The sequence below is a fragment of the Physeter macrocephalus genome, chromosome 8, assembly GCF_002837175.3.
Source record: "Physeter macrocephalus isolate SW-GA chromosome 8, ASM283717v5, whole genome shotgun sequence".
In the NCBI taxonomy this organism is placed as follows: domain Eukaryota; kingdom Metazoa; phylum Chordata; class Mammalia; order Artiodactyla; family Physeteridae; genus Physeter; species Physeter macrocephalus.
Genome location: NC_041221.1, coordinates 76,722,124 through 76,740,043, shown reverse-complemented (window position 1 = coordinate 76,740,043; position 17,920 = coordinate 76,722,124). Strand labels below are relative to the sequence as shown.

Genomic DNA, 17,920 nt, shown 5'->3' with positions numbered 1-17,920 from the left:
AGAGCAGAAAATGACATATGAAGAAGCTGTGACCTTTCGTCAAGGGACTTAACCAGCTTGACATGATTCTTCCAAAAGGTATATGAGGGAATAAATGAACAACTTCGTCTTCTTTCCTCCCTGAAACCTTCTGCAGTGGCTCTCCGCTGCCATGATGCCTCACTGAACTTAAAGAGCAGGGTGGAGGGCACAGAATAAAATCAGGAGGGCAAATGGAAGATAACCAGCAAAGGCGTATATTTAGGAGTGCAGTTGCTGGGGTGTTGAGTGTGCACATCTTCAGAGTTACTAAAGAAGGACAAACAGTTTTCCAAAGAGATTGTTTTCAAAGTAAGAGTTCATATTGCTCCATATCATCACCAAAACTTAATATCATTGGATCCTTTCATTTTTGTGAATCTGGAAAAGGTATTACAATACCTCTTTGTGGTTTGTTTGTTATTTTTCATTTCCCTATTACTAAAATGGCTGAGGATGTTTTCATGTTTCTTGGCCATTTGGATTTCTTTCTATGAAAAGTGCCATCTAAACACTTGTCCAAATTTCTATTGGCTGTCTGTCTTTTTCTTAATGATTCATAGGAATCATTTATATATTCTGGATTATATATATACTGGATACTAGTATTTTGCCAATTATATGTGTTGCAAATATGTTCTCCCAGGTGGTTCCCTATATTCTGACCCTCTAAATAGGTAAGATTATAGGTGCTTATTCTTTGTGGTTTTGTTGTATTTTCTTTGAATGCCCCCAAACAAAATTATAATAAAAAGAAAATGATTTGGATTATTAGATAAAACAGAAAAGGATGTGGAGAAAATTCTGGGCAAAGAAAATAAGAGTGAAAGCAACAGAGGTGGGAAAAGAGTGGAAAAGTAAGGAAACCATTTCTACTGGCTTAAGATTAAACATTTAAAATTTCATTTTAAATTTTTATTAAATATTACTAAATGATAACATTCAATTAAATGAATCATCTAAGTGAAAATAATTTAGTATTCACTCTAATGTTGAAAACACAATAAAAATGAACTTGAAACTAGATAGAAAAGAACAAATATGGTGCTATCTACTTTTCAATACATTAAATCAGTGCTTCATTGAACTTAATTTTGTAGAGAATTAATGTAAGTAAATCACACAATCAAGAAGCATAGCTCTACAACTAGGTATTCACCATAGCATATAATAATATTAGGCATGAAATTGGTATGTTAATAAACATTAAGCCTAATTTTAAACCATCTAGTAATTTAAAGGCAAATTACCACTTTGGCCAAAGGTTGTGCGAGATCCTAATTTACGCTACTCCTAAAACATTGTCGTTATACATTTAGGTAATGAGCTATAAAATATTAAAAGAAACAAAAATATGAGAACAAAAGATTCAGTTCCTTAAAGCAGTAATAGAAAATGGGTTCCATCTTCATGTTTCAATTAAATAATTGTTTTTTTGATAAAAACTCCTCTACTGATAGCACAAAAATATTTTGAGCAACTACTTATGCTAACTACTGTTAAGCTGTCTTCTTTCACGAATATTAATGAAAACATGATAGAAATATAACTAAGATAAATGAGGTGTTTTAACACACATTAATCTTTTGAATTGCACATTCTTCTCTAGAAGGTCATAATAAAAATGAAGTGAGTGTACAATTTATCCTTTTTTACAGATTTTTGTAAAGTACAAATATAACTGCCAAGGAATGAAATATTGCTATTTAAAAGTCCTAGATAAAATAATTACCTTGAATCTTAGACTAAATATTTTTTTAAAGTGAACCAAGTGCTTATTCATTAAAGAAATTTTAAATTAAAAAAAATCAAATGAATAATCATATTTTAAACAAAATTCTTTTAACACAGCAAATAATACTCTGACATTATTTTCCTGAAGGTAACAAAACCACTCATGCTAGTTCTGCTAAGCTAATACTCTTCATAGAACTCAAGATAAGTATTAATTATGAATGTTCATGAGGTATCTGAAGATACTAGGAGCTAAAATATAATTATACAAAGTTGTAGAAGATACTAAGATCAAACATAGCAGTCCAGTGCCAACAAAGTGGTTAAGTGCTGAAAAATTCAGATAAGTTTATCTGAACTTCTGAGAGCCCTTATAAATGTAAGTTTTTATATTCACTATAAAACATAATAAAGAAAGAAATCACTTCCTGATCCCATTCCTAACTTCTCATTTTAAAATTATCTCTAACAGGACTGATTTCCAATTGAAGTATAATGGAAGTGAAATTCTCGTTGTTATCAAAAAAATATACAAAAGTAAATTAGTATATATTCCAAATTCATATAAAGGAAATGTCATTTGGGGAGGGCTTATTGCACTTGCCTTTCACTCAGTGAATCTGTAAGCCTGGAATGAGGAAGAATACATTCATTGATTATAAGATAACAAGTTTCAATCAAAAATTAATGATAAAATGTTCAACGTTCATTTAAAAAATATATCAAGGGTGTGTCTGGGACTGTTTGGTTTTGTTTTCTTTGATGCCGAGTACTTTGTCATCAGTCCTGGCCTGGAAAAAAGAAGAACATGCAATTAAAATGCATGAAGAACTACAAAACAAAAAACAAAAAAATATAAAATAATAAACTGCATGAAGAGATTTAAAAAATTGTTTATGCAAATAATTGATTTTAAAACTTTTACTTAATGATTTCTAAAAGCAAATTTTAACATTTCTTAAAAATCAGATCTCAATATATAACAATTTCATAGCCAGCTTTATTAAAACTCACATTAGCCATACCTGTTTGCTTTTGTTCCAATCTTCTGTACTTTGCCTGAGTTATCTTTAGAGGGAAAAAATTCCACAATGAATAACATGAAATAATTAAAAAGCTTTCTAAAAATTTAAAGAGTTAAGGTTGACTGATTAAAGATAATAAAAACCTCCTTAGTACTACATTGTTCGAATTTATATATACCAGAAACTAATGTATAGCATAATTTCTTTGTAATTTACTGGTTTCATTAGCATTACAGCTGATTTTGAAGTTGGGTTAGAGTCGGAACTACCAAAAAACAAGTTAAAGAGGCTTTTTGGCTATATAATTATAGTTAATTTACCACTGTGCCTTGGCAAGTGTTCTCTGAAGGAATTTCTGTTTTGATTAGATCACTCAGCTCCCTAAACCTTTTAGTTCATTCTGTGCTAAATCAAGCCCAAACCAGAGGTTTCCCAAAATTTAAAATCTAATGTCTTCAGCTAATTCTAACCCACCGTTAAGATAACATTTTCCTAAATGGCAGCGTACATGAACTATCCCTTTCAAGGTATATGTTTCAGATTTAACAACAATCTCAATTTTAATAAAACATTCCTAGAAAATCAAGTTCTTTAAAATAACTGTAAACTCACCAGTACTTGTGGTGCTTTCTTTGGGTTGGTTAACTGGATTAAACTTATCCTTTCTCAGTTCCTGGATAATGCCTTTATTTAAGCAAACATCTACATGCACATTGAATAGGGTAAGATCTGAAGTCTTTTGTTCTAGATTACAAACAGGACAAACGAGGACTTGGTCACTGATCACTTCATATAAATAAGGTTGTAGGGGCTCTTTCCTTCTTAATGACGCAACATCTTCATTTTCCAGTGAAACAGCGCAACAATTCTGAGGACAGTGTTCCATATTAAACGATTTGCTTGGAAGACTAGAACATTCCTCTTCGCTGTGCTTATTACTTAGAGCATCTACACCTTCTGTATTAGATGGATTACCAGTAGTCTCTGCCAACTCTACAGAATCTACTGATATGATCTCTGTATTCTTCTGATGACTTTCATAATCCTGCTTCTCACAGACAGAAACAGAATCATGTACATTTTCTTTCTCATTCACTTCTGTAGAGGAAGCATGTGAACGTGAGGACATTTTAGAGTTTCCACCGATGGAAGGTCCATCAAGACATGCATCTACATGTTTATTAAAGGCTTCCAGACTGATGTTTCCTTGCTCCCTGAAGCAAACAGGACAGGTAAATACATGACAGTTATCTGAATTCTCCAATGTTTCTAAATTCTCATTCATCCTCTTCTTTAAAACTTGGAAGGATTGTGATGTCTGTAAACTTTGTTTATCTACAGTTTCACATTTAAATGTGTCCTGGTAGCTCCAATTCCTTTCAGATCGCTTTTTATCAAAGAAACTCTTCTTATGAGACATTTCTAGAGGTTTTAGAAACTGATCTTTGTCAGTTTTCTCTAGGATACACCTGGTGGCTGACAGAGCTTGGTTTCCAGGCTGTAAGAAGCCAATAATGCTCCTTTGTTGGTGTTTCTTTTCCTCTTCATTGGGAAAACTAGATAGCCGCACCCCTATATTAAAACCAACCATAATTAATCCATTTCAAATTCAATAAAGACATTTTGCATAATACTATTACAACATATATGAAAAAGGCTGTTTAGCCAAAAATAATAAGCAACACTGTATTTTCTGAATTAAAGGATGCTTTTTCAAAGGTGGTATTATGAGTAGAAATTAACTTCCTTTATAAAGCTGGGTATACTAAATAGTAAGTATCTACTGGAGTTAGCATGATTATATAGGTCTTTCAGTTAATACCTGACACATGATACCATTAAATATCGAGTAACTAATTGGAGTGGAGTCAATTGCATAGATTCTTTAGCTCCCGTTTTTGCAGTAGGCGCTATTTTTTAGAGCAATTTTAGGTTCTCAGCAAAGTTGAGTAGCAAGTGCAGAGAGTTCCTGTATACTACCTGCCCCACACATGCACTCCTCCTCCACTATCAACATCCTACACCAGAGTGGTACATTTGTTACAATCAATGAATCTATACTGACACGACATTATTACTCAAAGTTCATAGTTTACATTAGGGTTCACTCTTGATGTTGTACATTCTATGGGTTTTGACAAATGTACAATGACATGTATCCACCATTATAGCATCATACAGAATAGTTTCACTGCCCTAAAAATCCTCTGTGCTCTGCCTATTCCTCCCTCCCCCCACCCTTGACAACCACTGATCTTTTTAGTATCTCCATAGTTTTGCCTTTTCCAGAATGTCATACATTGGAATCATACAGGATGTAGCCTTTTCAGATTGGCTTCTTTCAGTTAATAATATATAAGTTTCCTCCATGTCTTTTCATGGCTTGACAGCTCATTTCTTTTCTTCTCCCCCACCCTCTACTCCAATAGCTCATTTCTTTTATGTGCTGAATAATATTCTGTTGTCTAGACGTACCACAATTTCCATTCACCTACTACTGGAGGACATTTTGATTGCTTCCAAGTTTTGGCAATTATAAATAAAGCTGCTATTAACATCCACTCTTTAGCTCTTTTAGTTAACATACTTTATTCAAATTGACTTCAGTGTGTGCTATTTTTCATATGTGAAAGTATGGCTAATGACCCATTCTTAGCGGTAAAGTTGGTATTTGGAGTGCTTATCCCTAAACATTCTCTCACTCGTTCACTTTGGAAAGATGGTTTGTCTTTTTTTACCACGTGATGGCTAGAAATGTGGTTTTATTGTGCCACAATCCCTTATCTGTAATTCTGAAATCCAAAAAGCTCTGAAAATTGTAAGCAACAAATCGTAATTGATGACAAGATTCGTGTGAGACTATTTAGAGTCTTTACAACTCACTGTGAATATTTTTTTGTTTTGCTACAGAAATAATAATGTGTTTGATCATGAAGTGCTGCTTCAGATCCCAAAGGAGTATTATACAATATACTCAACATGCACTGAATTTGCTTTCTAAAATCTGAAAAGTTTAAAATTTTGAAAGATCCCTAACCCCAAGGATTTCAGTAAGTAGTGAGGAAAAGAACGACTTTAACTGGTTCTTACTGGAATTAAACTAATGATTGTGGCTTCACATGCATCAGGTTCTAAGAATCAAGAAAAATGGCAGTAGCATAAGTACAACTTCCTAAACAGGTTCAAGAAATAAAATGGAGGCGAGAATATTTCCCAAGTTGAATATATGGAAAAGTCTAGCAGATTTAAGGAAAAACAAGTAAAGAAAAGTCATACCCATAAGTCTTAATCTCAAGGGATGTGGAAAATCAGCATCAATTTCTGTTCTTAGCAATTCTTTAGCAATAGCAAATATTTCTTCTGCAGTAGAAACAACAGATGAAACTGTAGATGCACGAGTTTTTACTTCAAAATTCACATTCTTTAGCTTAATGGTAACAGTTCTACCCTGTAACAAACAGAACACATTATTATATATGGCTCTTTAACTTCCAGAAAAAAGTTATTTTACAGATTAGAAAAATTCAGAAAGGTCTCTTATGTACACAGAGTACGGAAGTATAATCAATTATTTACAAAAACATGGTAATGTGGAGCTTTTGGAGGAGGAGGAGGAGGAGTTGTTGCCCTACCCTCTGTGCCTAAACAAAACACTAATGAAAGACAGCAAAAACAAACACAATTTTGGCTTATGTTATAAAATAATAACTCAATCTTTAATGGTCTAGGGGCTGATCATAGAGTTTTCGTAACCACACTCCCTTCCCTATGTTTGTCAACTGCATCATATAATAGTTTCTATATAAGAGAAATTTCTAGGAAGGAAGAACTCCAATGACACGCTAGTTGACAGGTCTTATAACGGCAAAACACTAAACTTACAATTTTAATTCTTTGGTGTTGAGATCATTCAATGCTAAAGATCAACATTCATTAAATAAAGACCCTAAAACAGTGCCTGACATAAATGGCAATAAATATTAACTATTACAATTACAAAAAAACACATGGTAATGAATATTGTCATAAAGAATAACTGAAATCCATAAGTAATCTAAAAATCCCATTTTAGTCAGTAATTATTACTTCCCTCCCCAACTGACTTTGGATGCACAGGCTCAGCGGCCATGGCTCACGGGCCTAGCCGCTGTGCGGCATGTGGGATCTTCCCGGACCGGGGCACGAACCCGTGTCCCCTGCATCAGCAGGAGGACTCTCAACCACTGCGCCACCAGGGAAGCCCCCAACTGACTTTTTATAAAAGACTTTTATATAAAGGGCAAAGTTAACTGATTACTTTTCTTTTTACTGATTCTTTTTTTGAGGTTAATTCAGTACCTAAAAAGATAGGAAAAAAAATCTTTCTAAGGGGACCTCATTGAAAAGATCTTCTGGACAGCTCACACTTATTGTGTGCCTACTATATGCCAGATATTATGTTAAATGTACATGTTAGAACTCCTTTACAGTTATTGCTTAATGGATACAGAGTTTCACTTTGGGATAATGAAAAAGTTCTGGAGATCAAAAGTGTTGGTGGTTGTACAATCTGAATGTACTTAATGCCACTAAAATGTATACTTAGCAAGTTAAAACAGTAAATTTTGTTATGTATATTTTGCTACCTCCTGGAGGTTGTGAGTGTAGGTTAGGCTTATTGACTCACTTCCAAAGAACAGAGCATGGAAAGGGAAAAATAGTAATTTCACAGTGGAGAAGCCTAGCAAACACTACTTTAACCAAGTGAGGATGGTTATTCTCACCTGTGATATCATGTGGCTATCATATACCTTGATGGGATGTGATGAGAAGGATACTTCATTTCTGTGGTATTTTTTCTAAAAACCTACAACCCTGGTCTAATCATAAGAAAATCATCAGACAAACCCAGATTGGAAGACATTCTGTAGTATACCTGGCTAGTATCCCTCAAGACTGTCAAGGTCATGAAAAACAAGGAAATACAGAGAAACTGTCACAGACTAGAGGAAACTGGGAAGACATGACAACTAAATGCAATGTGGTTCCCTGGACTGAACCCTGGAACGAAGAGAGGAAGGACATGAATGGAAAAAAACAGGTAAAACAAAAATACTGTCTGGATTTAGTTAACAGAAATGTGTTAGTGTCCGTTTCTTAGTTTTGCAAATGTACTATGATAATATAAGATGTTAATAATGAGGGAAACTGGGTATACTGGAAATCTCTATATTATCCTTGTAACTATTCTATAAACCTGAAATGATTCTAAAATTAAGTTTATTTAAAAATTTTTTTAAAAAGAACTCTATATATTTAAGGTATAACAGAGGATTATAAAAAAATATTCATCAGCTATTCCTTTCTTTGTAATAACTTTTTATTGCTTTTGTATTATACTTTGTAATAACTCTACCTCTGTTTTGAGAATGTTGGAAAAATACTAAACATGGATTGTTGTGAGTGAAGATTATAAAATACAAAGTTCAAAGCCTTCCAGGTTTTGTTCTCAATGTGTTAAGCAACCTGGATTAAGGCCTTGAAACAAAATGCCTATTCCAGAAGGTCACTGTCTACCTGACAATGACATTAAAGGATAATTGGAAAGGCGTTTATAACAAGCACAGTTCTAGGGAAATCCTTCCCTATCCCTTATTCTTTACTGCCAATATAACTCTGATTTTGAACTTATTCAAATGTACTCCCGAGGTAATATAAACTTCTCTGGAATTATATTGGAACCACTCCAGCCTCATAAGTTGCTTCTCATAAAATGACCTCATTCTAGGCCTCAGGTAAGGGTCAGAATTCAATCTGTCTCTATTGAAGACAAGAACTCTCTTTTCTGACACATCCCAATTTGTATTTATCTAACTCTTGGTTTAAGGTAGCTTTTTATTATTAAAAATTTAGAAAACTAAGAACACTGCATAAAAATAAAGTACCTTAAGTCCTTCTTTCTGCAGATCTTGAGCAAGTTCACTGCAAAGTTCTTGGCACAAGTTGTACTGTTCTTCTGCTTTACTTATCTCACTGAATGTCCTAGAAAGGCAAGAATGATTTCGGTGCACAAAGTAAACTACAATTCAGTATACTTTAGAAATGATATAGTACATGTAAATGGCCTAGAATTAAGTTATATTTTCTACAGTACAGAATAAAGTTTTCAGATGAACTAAGATATGATTAAGTAAAAACATCCAAGATCTTCTTAAATAATGGAAGATTGTTTATAGCTAAACTGATTAGCAAAGGTGCATTTGCTCTCTACAATATTTTTTAAAAGATGATTAAAGTCACCAACATATAAGGATAATGTCCTCAAAATTTACAAAAAATTAGGATACATATGTATACAGACTCTGCTACAAAAGATTATCTTAAGAAAGTACAAATGAGTACAACATTCCAATTACTGCATGTGTATTTTCTGTAAGCGAATTATCTTCAAGTAGATTTAAGGGGTTGGTTCGTGGCACCTACATAAAGTCATCTAATAGGCAACCGGAAATGGAGGGCTGGTAAGATTAAATGTAGAACTTGTGACTTCATCTGCACAAGGGTATTGAAAGGTCATATTAACATAAAGACACTAAAGAGAGAGTGGGGTAACCAGTAAAAAAAGCCCGAGCAAACCCTGAATAGTCATTCAGTGAAAAGTCCCCCTTCTAACTATTCCCAGTTACCCAGTTTTCTTCCCTAGTGGCAACCAATATTGCCAGCTTCCTATTCATTATTTATTCCTCTAGAATACTGTATGCATATAAAAGCAAACATTTCCCCTATATAAACAGTAGAATATTAGATACATTATTTACCACTTTGCTTTTCTCATTCATCCTGGTGAGAGTTCCCTATAAGTAAATAATTTCATTTATATATGGCAGCATAAATTCCAATTTAAAGATGTAAGATCATTTAACCAATCCTCTATTTGTAGAAACTTATTTCCAATCTTTTGCTATCACAAAAAGAATGCAGTGCATAACCATGTATACATGTAAAATGACATGTGATTACACCAGTGGAATGAATGCCTAGAAAAAGAACTGTGGGATCAAAGTACATGTGTATCTGTGATCTTGATAGATACTGCCAAATTGCTTGCCCCCTGTGGTAGGCAAAATAATGGTCCCCGAAGATGTTCAAATCTTAATCTATCAGAATCTAGTACTTTACATGGTAAAATGAACTTTACAGATGTGGTTAAATTAAGATGGGGCGATTATCCTGAATTATCCAGGTAGGTCCAATGTAATCTCAAGGGTCCTTGTAAGAAGGAGGCAGGAGGGTAAGAGTCAAAGAAAGACAAAATGTGACAGTTGAAGATAGAGAATTGGGCCGTGAGCCAAAGAATGCAAGAAGCCTCTAGAAGCTTTTAGTAAGGAAATGGATTCTCCTCTGGGGCCTCTAAAAGGAATGCAACCCTGATGACACCTTAATTTTAGGACTTCTGACCTTCAGAACTGTAAGAGAATAAATTTGTGGTAATTAGTTATACCACCAATAAGAAACTAGTACACCCTCCTTTAGAGTTTAATAGCTTTTTCACTCCCATAGTCTTGCCAATAGAGTGTGCATCTTTGCCAACTTGATTAGTGAAAAATGTTATCTCAGAGAATTTTCAATCTGAATTTCTTAAATTATACGGAGACTGAGATTATTTTCACATGTTTATAAAGCCATTTGTACTGTCTTTTCTGTTAACTAATTAGATCTTTGTTTACTTTTTTCTATTGGCTTGGTGGCCCTTTCTTAAGAAATATTAATATTAGTTAATATTAATATTCTTGTACAGCAAGCAATGTTCTCAATAACAAAAGACAAAATAGAAGAAAAAATCATTAAATAGGATGATACTATCTCACTTTTGGATGCTTTTTTCCCCTCTTTTCCTTTGATTGTTTTTATGTAAATCACAGCCTAAAACAGCAATTTTTATCAAAGTCATTTACTGAGTGTGTTGTCTTGTAAAAGTCATTCATCTTTTCTAGGGAACCCTCTTGAACTGTTGGTGGGAATGTAAATTGATACAGCCACTATGGAGAACTGTATGGAGGTTCCTTAAAAAACTAAAAATAGAATTACCATATGACCCAGCAGTCCCACTACTGGGCATATACATGGACCTAGAGACTGTCATACAGAGTGAAGTAAGTCAGAAAGAGAAAAACAAATATTGTATATAAACACATATATGTGGAATCTAGAAAAATGGTACAGATGAACTGGTTTGCAAGGCAGAAATAGAGAACAAACATGGACACCAAGGGGGAAAAGCTGGGGGGGGATGTGGAGGCAGTGGGATGAACTGGGAGATGGGGATTGACATGTATACACTAATATGTATCAAATAGATTACTAATAAGAACCTGCTGTATAAAAAATAAATAAATAAAATTCAAAAAAAAGTCATTCAGCTTTTCTGATCATGAATAATATATGTGCAAAATGAACACAACCTTATACTAGGTCCGCAGTTCTGAAATGTCTTAGTGGAACTTTGGTTCTTTGAGGAGATAAGCGAGGGACTTTTCAAACAATGACATATTTCCCAAAACAATAAGGTTCCATCAAGATTTCATTTGACTTCAAACAAGATTGTAAACCACTGAACTAGATCACCTCTAAGCTCTCGTTCATCAGTATCTTACTAGTTGATGCCTATGGTTATTCACCAATATTTGAAGAACTTCAGGAAGAATTTCCATCATCATTTCTTAAATTTCCCAAATAACTACTCAGTATAATTTTTCTTATAAATAAGCCTAGAAATTAAGATTTAGAATCCTAAAATGCTTGGTTTTCACTGAATAGGAACAAAACCAACATTAAAAAAAATAAACTGCAGTTAAACTTTTTCCCATTGAGAGCATAGCAAGCAAAGATAATAAAGCATTGCACTGGAATATGTACTGTAGGAGTACCAACTGCTGAAAATTGTTATTTGGTTTGCAAATAGATTTTTAAATTTCAGTGATAATTTACTAAAAATTAAAAATTAGTTTAAAATAATACAAATTATGAATAATTAGTAACAAAACATTACCTCTCAACACTCATGCTTTTCCTCTCTCCATCCCTTGAAATTAAAAAAAAAAAAAGCTTTTATTTGCTTTCTCAAAGAAGACTGAGTTTCTTTTAGTCAATCAAGATGATTTTACATCAGTTACCCTTTAGAGGTCTCAATGTTTTAGATTAAAAGTTATACATCATGAAACATAGTGAGTTTTTTAATCTAAAAATAAAACTATCACCAAAGAATGTAGAAAGATATGCTAATATAATTACATGTGTGATGGATCAAGTCTATATCTATCAAAGAGAACAAATTTGAAAACAGGATGATATTATAAATTGTTTCCATTAAAAGCCTGAATATAAAAAATCACAACTTACATAAACCAACGGAAGGTAGTAGCATAATGGCTTGCAGTTATAAGATATAATTAAATTTTAAATAATTTAATATCCATTATCTAGTTTTTGGCCTAGTACATTAATGATAGCCTATTTATTATTCACTTATACCACTCTATAGAAGCTCAGTAAAAATTTGCCATACAGCAACAGGACGATGATTGGGAATCTGAACCACCTAGTTTGGTTGGATTCTAGCTGCTCTGGTAGGAGTAGTTAAAACCAAAAAGCTGAAATGACATGTAGACTATTCATTTTCCTAATATTTCACAAACCAATTATGAATCAAGCACTGTTCTAGGCCTTGGAGATAACAGTAATGAACAAAACAGACCAAGTGCCTACCTTTAAGAAACTTATATTTTAGGGACTTCCCTGGTGGCACAGTGGTTAAGACTCCGTGCTCCCAAAGCAGGGGGCCTGGGTTCGATCACTGGTCAGGGAACTAGATCCCACATGTGTGCCACAACTAAGAGTTCGCATGTCACAACTAAGGAGCCTGCAAGCCACAACAAAGGAGCCCTCCTGACACAACTAAGACTCAGTGCAACCAAATAAATAAACTAATGTTAAAAAAAAGTTACAAAGAAACATATCGGAGTGGAGGGAGACAAATAAACACAGCAGTAAATATGGAACAGGTTAGTAGGGGAGAAGTACTACAGATTAAAAAATAAAGCAAATTAGGGAAACAGAGAATGTAGATAGAAGGGAAGGTAAGTTTGCTATTTTATACTGTTAAAAATTACCTATGAATTTCACTTAAAAGCATTAACTGCATCTCTACCACAGGTTAATTAATATGTGCTATGTTATATTAAAAACTATATTGTTTTCAAGCACTATGGAAATAAAAAGAGGATAATTTTTGGATTAAAGAAGAAAGTTTTATTTCTCATCACCTTCATATACTGGGTTATTTATAGTACTGTGATGTCTTTCTCTTATCTTTCATTATATCCACTCAAGATCAAAGTCAGCTACCTGGACTTGAAAGAATGAGGAGCATGGAGAGATGAGAAAAATAATAGCACATGCCTTGCAATCTCTGTAAGATTTAGCAGGTCTAATTGGTTAATCAAACTTATTTTATATGCCTCCTCAGTAATCTTCTTGTTTTCCTTTAGTTTAACTATATGAATATAAAAGAGTTATTTTGAGGGCAGGCTAACAAGATGATAACAAAATCGTAAAAATAGTACCCAGTGTTAATTTTCATTCTTGTTTTTAGTGCCTTCTTTTCACCTACCCTAAACAGTGTACCCTTCTAGCTCTGGGATCCTTCTTTTTAAGACCTGGATGAAAGAGTGGCAGGGAGGAAACACAGGGCCTCTCCTCTAGCCGTTTCCTCTTCTCTTAGATCTTTGCACGGCTGGCCCCTTCAGGTCTCTGCCTCTGGAGAACCGCTGCCAACCCCATCTCTTAACCCCCAAGTCAACGTCTATGCCCCCACTCTGCCTTACTTTCTCCATGTGTTTATTTGGTTACTTTTTATTTCCCACACTACTCTGCAAATTCCATGAAGGCGGGACTTTGTCTAGTTTACTGCTATTATCCCCAGTGCCTAGAACAGTGCCTAACACAAAGTACTCAGTACTGAATGAATGAATCATTTACAAATCTGGAAAAGAGAAGAAATCCAGGTAGTTCATGAAGGCTTTCAAAGAATCGTTAAGTCTACTTGCTTAAAGGGTGAGTTCTGGAGTATGAGCCATCTTTCTTACCCCAGCAAACTGATCACCAGTATTCTTACGTTCTGAACAAAGAACAAGACAGGTACAGAAAACAAAGCACCCATCATTCCTCTTATCCCTCTATCCAACTGCTGTAGCCAACAACCTAGGAGAGACTTTTTATTCCTCTTTTCCTTTTCTCTCACATCCAATCTTTTGACTCTAATTCAAAAATTATATTCTGAATTGAGCTAGCCTAAAAGAAATTTAAAACATGTTACCCTTGTAGTCTCTATCTCAATGGTGAAAACTGTTATTTCAGCAAATGATAAAGAAAAAGCAGAATAATTATAAATACAGATACCTTGCCAGGTGTGTTGAACCTAGACCCAGGGAAATATGAAGGAAATAATGCCAAGATGTTTCAGAGAAAAGGAGAGAAAGTAATGCCCTCTGTTGGTAGAGTTCTGTACAAGTAATAATTCCAAGGGCCTTCAACATTTTCTCTGTAACTTTTCCTATTCCAGAAACCTAGAAAAGAATCAATTTATCATTAATACATTTTAAAATTAAGATAAGAAGTGATATTATAATCTCATCATACATTTTATAACTAATAAAAGGTATAAATAATGTGCCTAGTTTCAAAAGTCACACAAGAGAACGGCTTTAGTTACTTTTTGGCTATATTTCCTAAACTAGTGTTCCATGAAAATTAAAAATTTTAAATTTCATGGAATTTTTAAAAAGCATTTAAAAAAGAGTTCTGTGGTCATATAAACTTAGGGAATGGTAGGATAAACAACTTTTTATTCCCTTTTAATTTTTTAAAATTGAAGTATAGTTGACATACATTATATTAGTTTCAGGGGTACAACACAGTGATTCAACATTTATATATGTTATGAATCAATCACCACGATAAGTCTAGTAATCATCTGTCACCATACAAAGTTATTATAATATTACTGACTATAGTCTCTATACTGTACATTACATCCCATGACATTTTTTTTATAACTCCAGGTTTGTACCTCTTAATCCTCTTTACCTATTTTGCCCAACTCCCAACCCCCTCCCCTCTGGAAACCACCAGTTTGTTCTCTGTAACAATGAGTCTGTTTCTAGGATAAACAAACTTTAAATGAACTTTTTTATTGTAAGAATTATGAATCTTCAATAAATTAATATCTCTTGTGACCCACCAAGGGTGGTATATTCCAAAGTTCTTTGACCACAGAACGTTTTTTTAACAGAACACCCATTCATACCTTAAAAATACATTGGAAAACACTGCTTTATAGCTACATCTTACATATACTAAGCTATTCAGTAGTCATTATACATTATATATTTTGATATAGCCTTTCTTCTGAGCGTTGAAAATGTTTATTTAGATTCACTAATATACATTATGCTGAGTCAGGAAAGCAAGCCCTAGAACATCAAATAGTGTATAGTGCAATTATTATTTTTTAAAAAGCATATATATGCAGAACAATCTAGAAGCTGTAAAAAAAATAATAAAATATACCCTTTCTATAATCCCTGAGGGATCATTTTACCATTTTAAAGATGGTAAAGTATTTGGGGTTTTTTTTTCTGGTCAAAAACAATTAAAATTCTAAATCTTTTCAACAAACTTTTCAACAGACAAGCTTCCTAAACCTCACTTTTAGGATTTCACAGAAAGATTTCTTCAAGTCCAAATTAAATCATCCATTATCATTCTTGCTTGTTAGCTATCATTTTAAAAAGTTTCTGAAAGAATGATTACTATCATCCTAAATAGTATTTCTTCAGAACACCGAGTATGTATATTGACGACAAATTTTGCATAAAATTTCACCTTTCTAATGGGTAAGTCCTTGATGAAGTCCATCACAGCTTGTCTATTAGGAAGAATTTGGTATTGTCCATTTGGTTTATTCTTATCACTGCATACTTTTGCTAACATTGTATTTGGTGCAATGCCTTAAAAGAAGAACACTCTGATGACTCAAAGAACATGATATGTATGATTTTAAAATATGTGATAACAACACAGAAAAAAAATTAAATGCAAAAATCTGAAATGATGTGGAATGCTACTTTAAAAATAACGTTTGATTACTATCTATCTCCCCAGGGCTTGCTATGGTTTTAGGAAAAGGAATTGTATTAGTTATTGTGGCAGCAGAAATGAGGAATATTTAAATCTCCATGGCATTTTAAAGTCTAAGAGTAATTTCTGAGTTTAAGTGATATTATTAGTTTACTTACTATATTTAGTAGGAATACAGGGCTGTCTTACAGAAAAGATCGAGAATATAATTTAGGATGGATGTTTACTCTTTGAAAAGGTCTTCTGTATAGATTATCCACATTAAAAAAAAAATCAAAGATTCTGTTTCCAGTATATTTAAAACGATAATGAAATGTGTGTATCCTTTTTATGCTACTCACAAAGCAAATTACCCCTTTTCAGAGAGGTGTTTTATAATTTCTAGGTGTCTTAATGATTAAGATAACTTGAAATAGGTATATTCAACTATGGTCATCAAATAGTTCAATTTTTATACACATCTTTCTAAAATTTATTACTTATTCTCATGCTTTGGCATAGGAAGAAAAGACTAACCCAATCATAATATGGCTTTCTTAAGATAATCTAGGGTCCTCATGAATATCAGTTTCTTTGCTAAGACACAGTGATACCCTCATGAGTTATTGGCATATGTAAAGCTCTTTTTCCCTTCACCAGATGATCCTAGATTGCTATGTTGCTAGTTGGTGTTTTTTCCTGTCTCATCCATATTTTGTGTGGACATCTGTGGTCTCTCTTGCACTGTAAGTCTTCAAAGGGAAAACAAAGTATTATGTCCAAAACCAATTAAAATATATTTTGTGTTTCAAAAAAGATAGCTACATGAGCTTTATGATAAGTTTTTGCTTTGGACACATGGGCTTTTGTGCTTAATTCCAATTTACCTATAGGTTCACAGTATTCTGAATAGGTAAATTGTCAGAAGTTAATAAAAAAACAGCTAAGTAAAATGTTACTCTACCCTTTATAGTGAGAAACTACTAATATTACACTATGTTAGCTAGTCTGAAAATTATAACTATTGGAACCATCAATATCCTTTTAAGTACCTGCACTGGCTGTCAGTGTAGTTTTTTGCTCGATTCTGAAACGAATTTCCTTTACCACTTCCTCAGCTGATGTTCCAAAAACAATTGAGTTTTGGAGTATTTGAAGATTATTCAGTTCTTCAAAGTTCACTTGGAAAGGATTTCCTGGGGACTGCAAATCAGGAGGACTATCTTCAAAAAGTAGAGGAGAGATGGATCGTTCCTGCTCACACAGTTTATTAACTTTCTTTCCTGGTTTATCTAAATTATAAACAGGAACAGTAATTCATCTTCATTTTAAAAAGTACATACTTCATAAATTAGGTTTCCCTACAGTCTTTCTAAAGACAAAACAAATCTAGTTTAGTTTTCTTTCTAAGAACCAAGAGCAGAAATGTTAGCATTTATATTTTTAACTGTTTACCAAAGAAAACACTGATTCTAAGTTTTTCTTGAAAGGAATATTATCCATTTCCATTGTATACATTTTAAAACGAAATATCTTATGTACATCTCAATAATTTTTGTACTGAAATTAATTGAAACCCAGAATTGGAATTAGATTCACAGTACTTTTTTCTCAAAAAGATGAAAGGTTTTTTTCTTTACTCACCTCTAGAGGAAAAAAAGAACTTTCTTAAATTAGAATTTAGGAATAAGGAAAAAGGCGTTAAGCAACATAGAGCAATTATGCCTCAAAGATAAATTTTGCTTTTGGAAGGGGAAAAAAGCCTAAAAAATTTTTTCATTCATGAAAGCACTTTTCAAATGTTAAATAATCTGAATTTTCTTCTTTCAAATGCTGATTTTAATTTTGACTTGTTTGCTTATAAAGTATCACTTTTACTAAGAGCACATTTGAAATAAATAGAAATTACTTCTGGAAGTTATATTTCTTTAAATATATAAATTCTTTTTTTTTTTTTTTTTTTTTTTTTTTTTTTTTTTTTGTGGTAT

At 33.1% G+C, this 17,920-nt stretch overlaps 1 protein-coding gene across 3 annotated transcripts in view; it reads right to left on the bottom strand.

Moving 5' to 3' along the window:
• Nucleotides 1–918: 918 nt before the first annotated feature.
• POLK (DNA polymerase kappa) overlaps nt 919–17,920 on the bottom strand; it is a 79,511-nt gene continuing 62,509 nt past the window's right edge. For 2 of the 3 annotated variants that reach the window (XM_007114892.4, XM_028492982.2), the window contains 9 exons: nt 16,985–17,224; nt 15,699–15,823; nt 14,214–14,380; nt 11,806–11,838; nt 8,702–8,798; nt 6,054–6,225; nt 3,390–4,349; nt 2,778–2,820; nt 919–2,543 (listed from right to left, as the gene is read on the bottom strand). In XM_007114892.4, coding sequence (XP_007114954.1) covers nt 2,459–2,543; nt 2,778–2,820; nt 3,390–4,349; nt 6,054–6,225; nt 8,702–8,798; nt 11,806–11,838; nt 14,214–14,380; nt 15,699–15,823; nt 16,985–17,224 — 1,922 coding nt within the window. In that variant the 3' untranslated portion in view covers nt 919–2,458. The remainder of the gene's footprint in view (nt 2,544–2,777; nt 2,821–3,389; nt 4,350–6,053; nt 6,226–8,701; nt 8,799–11,805; nt 11,839–14,213; nt 14,381–15,698; nt 15,824–16,984; nt 17,225–17,920) is intronic. The other variant, XM_028492984.2, reaches the window with a different exon arrangement.